The sequence below is a fragment of the Protobothrops mucrosquamatus genome, unplaced genomic scaffold (genome assembly GCF_001527695.2).
Source record: "Protobothrops mucrosquamatus isolate PMUCROS unplaced genomic scaffold, P.Mucros_1.0 scaffold15215, whole genome shotgun sequence".
Classification (NCBI taxonomy): Eukaryota; Metazoa; Chordata; class Lepidosauria; order Squamata; family Viperidae; genus Protobothrops; species Protobothrops mucrosquamatus.
In genome coordinates, this window is record NW_015400983.1 from 1 (window position 1) to 5,647 (window position 5,647).

General features: G+C 39.0%; 1 protein-coding gene across 1 annotated transcript; it reads left to right on the forward strand.

The window, feature by feature from the left end:
* Positions 1–632: 632 nt before the first annotated feature.
* On the forward strand, positions 633–5,632 carry LOC107301638 (zinc finger protein 106; the record flags this gene model as incomplete). The annotated part of the gene is made up of 4 exons (XM_015830834.1): positions 633–704; positions 2,251–2,322; positions 4,279–4,425; positions 5,237–5,632. Coding segments are annotated over 4 exons (348 nt in total), but the record flags the coding sequence as incomplete, so codon positions are not given.
* Between the last annotated feature and the right edge of the window lie 15 nt (positions 5,633–5,647).

The window sequence follows — 5,647 nt, forward strand, 5'->3', positions numbered from 1 at the left end:
CTGTTCCACCCCCTGCCTCGCCCACACTCCGCCCCACCCTGCCTGCCCGCAGGGCCACTCACCGCCTCCAGGGCCCGCCACAGATCGCCCAGGCAGCCCAGCAGCGCCATAGCGGCCACGCCCTCTGCCCACGCCCTACAGTATCAACTATGCACATTGGGGCGTGAGGGCAGAGTCTTGTCTATGCTGCCTAGTTGCCATGTCCTTGGCTGCACTGCTCACGCTCAGGGGTGACTCTCCTTCAGGAGTGCTGCTGGAGAGGAGGAGGTCGTGGGGGGAGGCGAGGCTGGGGCAACAGCACGTGTGCCCACAGAGAGGGCTCCGAGTGCCGCCTCTGGCACCCGTGCCATAGGTTCGCCACCACTGTCCTAGGTTATGTACATTGCCTGCCACACATTCTGAAAGTGTGAGGTTATTTAGAGAAAGAAATGACTTGTTTGATAACTTTTCTTCTGGGAGAGTCTGTGGCTGGAAATGAGTATTTAAAATAAGCGAACTAGAATTGTGGGACAAAGAAACAGGTTGTTTTGTTTTTCTTACATTGTTTACATGCAGTTCACTGCAACTAAATCTTTAGCTATATGCTAATTGGCTTATTTTCTTTGTTCCCCCCCCCCCTCTTTTCCACCAAGTCTCACGATCGTTTACAAGTCTATGGAGGACATTCGGATATGATTATGTGCATGACCATTCATAAGAGCATGGTAACACTTTGTTTTCCCTTTTCCGTAATATTAGGGATTTTCCTCTTATGATTATGGCTATCCGGAAATAGATTATTATTCTTCTTGCTTTGATGATAGTGTTTTGCAAGGAACTTGACACTTGGTTCCCTCTGGTTGGGAAATAGGACTGTAAAGCAATTATGAATTTCTTAGAAGTTGTATCTAAAGAGCCAAATGTCCTCAAACCCACTAGAGCAGGGGTCCTCAACCTTGGCAACTTTAAGACTTGTGGACTTCAACTCCCAGAAGCTTTGCTGGCTGAGGAATTCTGGGAGTTGAAGTCCACAAGTCTTAAAAGTTGCCAAGGTTGAGGACCCCTGCACTAGAGTACCCAATGAGGAGTATCTATCAACTGGGGGAAGATAAGCAGGCATTTGTATCTTATATTTAGGAACATCAAACTAGTCATCTGACATCACCACTTCTCTATGTGCATAAGGAGATTCTGGATTCTAGCCAGGCTTTAACAAAAGACATAAGTAAATTCACAGATCAGAAGAAGCCAGTCTAATGCACTGCAGTTGGATTGGACCCCAAACCTTTATCTGCCCTTGTGGGATGGCCAGGGGTAAGGGACTGTATTTAGTAGTATTTATGTAAATTTGGCACTCCTTCCCCCCCCCCGGTATTAAAAATTATCCCAGTTGGATATTTTAAAACAACTGAACTGTGATAAAATAATACAATTTTATCCAACTCTTTTCAACCTGTGAAAAGCATCAGATAACTTTTGAATAAACTTTTAATATTTGAGATGACTAAACCAGCAGAAATCTGAAAAGCACAGCAACTCTAGTTTAACCAGCAGCCTAAGTAATTAGGTTATATGTTTTTCACTTCTGTAGTAACCCAGGTGTGTGTCTGTTTTTTTAATTTTTTTAATTGGGCACTTACCATAGAATGCCTCCATAGCCTGAATGGCATCATTATAATTTGTTATCCCATTGACTGCATGCAAAAATTATTTCCCAGGAGGAGACTAGCACCATTCAAACACTTAATGATATTTGTACTGTTAAACCACTTGTTTAGTTACAGAATTTAATTTAATAAATCCATAGAGTAACTGAGGGACTTTATTCAATTGACGATCTTGCATTCGTTGGTTGCATATTAATGTATATTTTCTAAATATTACTACTGATTTCTTTGGCAAAATAGTTTTACAGTTCATACTTAGGTTTTATTTTCATAGATATACTAGCTGTTTTACTGTTATTGATATTTCAGTGTGTTTTTTTTAAAAAAAGTTCATACTAAAGGGTTTTTCACATCTTCAGTATACAGTATGCTGATTGAATTGCATCCCTTAATCCAACTATTATGAACTGAGTGATAAAGGACTGTATAGAAATTAATTTCAACATTTTGTTTTTTTTAATCACTAAAATATATAAGCTACTGTACAAAAAATAAATAGTCTAATCATAGTGGAATTCTAAATATAGTACCAGTGACTACTGCATTTGGTATATCCATGTCGTTTTATTCTTTTAATTCTAGAATTCTTTTTTTCTTCTTTCAGATCTACACAGGTTGCTATGATGGTAGTATCCAAGCCGTGCGGCTTAACCTGATGCAGAATTATCGTTGTTGGGTAAAGACAAAAGCATTTTTGCTCTTTTAGACTCTGAAGTTCATGCAGTTGTTTGTAATACTTGAAACCTGTTGAATCCACAGAAATGTAACATAAATAAGATAAAAATGTCAACAAAACCATATAGTTGAAACAGTTAAAATTGGAGTTGGGCAGTTATAAGAAATTCCACTATAAAAGGTAGGCTAGGCACAAGGTATCAAATATTATAAATAAACTCTCTAAGCCAAATTTGAATCAGATTCTTTACCTACTAATGGAAAACAATCAGTTCATTCCAGGTTCCAGATAAATCTCAAGTAGCCTTTAAACTCCTAAGTTTAGTCTTCATTTAAGAATGGCCAAAAATCTTGACTCCACCCACTCTATTCTTTGGGAGGGTGGGCTCAGAAAGATGCTGAAGGGTCTATCTGCCCATCCCTAGATGACTTTCATTTACATCCTAAGGAAGCTGTTGAAAACAGGACTCTTTTTCACTAGTTCATCATCCCCCCCATCAGGGCAAGGGAAGCATACTTTTCAGGTAATGGAACTGTTTATGTTGTGAAGGCACTATGATGACAGTGAGAGGTAAACCTCACTCTTCCTGGTGGAATCCCCTGGGCAAATGTAGGGCTTCTGGTACTTTTAAGTAATAAAAGTATTCTCAAGAGAGACAAACCAAGTGTGGTGTGGAAAGTTGAAAAAGCAGGAGCTGGTGCCCCTCCCCTTCAAGCAATCCTTATGTTAAAATGGGTGCTTTGAGAAGACCAGTACTTGATCCCTTAGTTCTCTCCCATCTTCAGCATGGAGGAACATCATAGTTCCTTTATATAATGTTGTATTCTGGAGCGGAAAGTGTCTGTCTCTGATAACTGCATGAAGTGTTGTTTTTTTTCGGATGAAAGGTGTAAAGATCTTGTCTGTAGTATCTTAGAGGGATAAAACAAACTTGGCACAATTGCTGCCAGGTTTCTGTTCAGAAAACTCAAGACTATAAATGTGATGTCTTTCAGAACGACCAAAAACTTCACGTTTATCATTTGACTCTCTTCTTTTTCCTATATGTGGATTGAAGTGGTCTTACAGTTTTGGTTACTTCAGTCCTATTCCTACTTGCTGTTAACATCGGATGTTTTTGCTTTGACAACAGTTGGAGATGCAACTATTTTCTTCTTATGTTTTACTTTTAGAGCTAGAGCTAGAGTTAGATGATGCTGGGGGGAGGAATGTGTATGAGAGTTCAGCTAGACAATAACAATACTGGACCTAGTGTGTGACCTAAGGTTATTGAAATAAGAGATGATAAGAATTGGCCGGTCTGGAGGGAAAGCCTGCATTTCAAACTAATTGGAGAATGTGATTTATGACTGTTAATTGGAGGAGGGAATTGTGCTTTGATACTATGTGCTCAGGGGAGGGGGATCCAATTTTTGGCTTCAACTGTGTTGGTGCCGATGCTATGCTTCTCAAATAAAGATTCTTTAAGGTAGACAATGCCTCAAAGTTCTCTGAAGAGTTTCATCCATTGGAACCATGACACTTGCAGTGTCAATGGAGGATTGAAAATCTTTGTGTTACACAAAGCTGTGCAGTATAGGGGTTAAGATGTTATAAGACCCAGGAGACCTTGGGAGCTCCTTGGATGATTTGGGGTCAGCCATTTTCTCTCAACCCAACTTATTTCAGAGTTGATGTTGGGAAAAATTTCTGAATGGAGTGCTGTGGACAAAAATGAATGAATGAATGAATGAATGTACCATTTATGGTTTTACAAAGCTAGCTTTTACTAAGTCATGCTAATTAAGGTTCCTCTAGTTCAATATTTTCTTATTTTTCTCTTTTTTAGATTTATGAACTGTAGAAAAATGGTTCCATTCTTAATGTCTCCACTAGCTTTTAGCCTTTCTTCTGTTAACTGGTTTTATGTCATTGCCATTCCCTCTTTCTAACAGTTTTATTTATTTTCTTTATCAGTGGCATGGGTGTTCACTTATATTTGGAGTTGTGGACCACTTGAAACAGCATTTGTTAAATGACCACACAAATCCGAATTTTCAAACTCTGAAGTGTCGCTGGAAAAATTGTGAGGCCTTCTTCACCTCCAGGAAAAGCTCCAAACAGGTATGTAGCAAAGAAATTGGATAAAAGATGAAAGATGAAGTAATTATTTGGAGTGTAGTTCTTGCAGCTTGGGAAGAGAGTGATCTACAAAAACTTTAATATGTGGGGGTTTTTTTTGAGAAAAAAAGGTGCACAATTAACTGGCAGTCCTGTTGCCACTGTGTTATAAGGAAACACAGAAGAGAGGAGAGGAAAATCTATTCCTGATGTAGTGTCAGAAATGTCTGGTGCCCTTGTTACTCTGCTGTTGATTCTTCGATAGTGGTAACTGGAAAAGAGACCAGTTTAAGGGTCTTGATCTACAATTCTCCTATTCTCTGCAGACTATAGAAGTACTATAATGTACTAGCTGTTGACATATTCTCTTTAGATTCCCCCTCTTTCCCCGCTTGTTCTGTTCTTTCTTTGTGAGCCCAGCAGCATTCTTTCTGTCATCAATTCTTCTTCTCAGGCCTTCATTGGATTGCCTTATAAGATATTTTTCTATCATATATGTTACTTACACATTGGTCATGCATGTACTAAACAGTTCATTAAACAACTAGTGAACATATCATAGAACATTTCACAAAGACCAATCAAATAAAAGCTAAAGCTGCTCAGTGAAAGCATGGGGATGCTTTTAACTTGCTGGTCAGAACTTAAGGATATAAGAAATTTAGTAATAAGAAAATTTCCACTTTGACTAGTGCTGTCCCAAATCTTGGATGTACACTGGCCTGGTCATTGAAGTGTTTAATTTTTTTATAGGTCGTTGGAGTATAAAAATCTGAGCTGATTGAAACCAACCCTCTTTTGTTTCTGCTTCTAGGATGCAGTGGGACATATCGAGAAGCATGCACAGGATGATAGCAAGATCGACTCATGACATTTTTCAGCCTCCCATATTGGGAAGTATTTTTTTATACACAAGAAATTTTACATGCCTTGTCCACCTCATTCTTTTCTTTTTCCTCCTGTTCATCCTTGGAGCGCAAAAAGAACACAAGCCTTTTTCTGTTTTGTCTACAGAGACACGATCTGTTCACAGCTCTGCAGAGAAAGGAATGACAGAGTCATGCCAAAAAGCTGTTTATACCATTCACTTGTTAGGAAAAAAATCTACTCTTCCTCTTATTTGCACTGTGCAAATAAGTGCATTGTGCTTATCTCTTACTAGGTATTCAGAGTAAAGTTGAATAAACTTGGGGCCCTACCTATATGTGTTTTAACCATCAGTTTT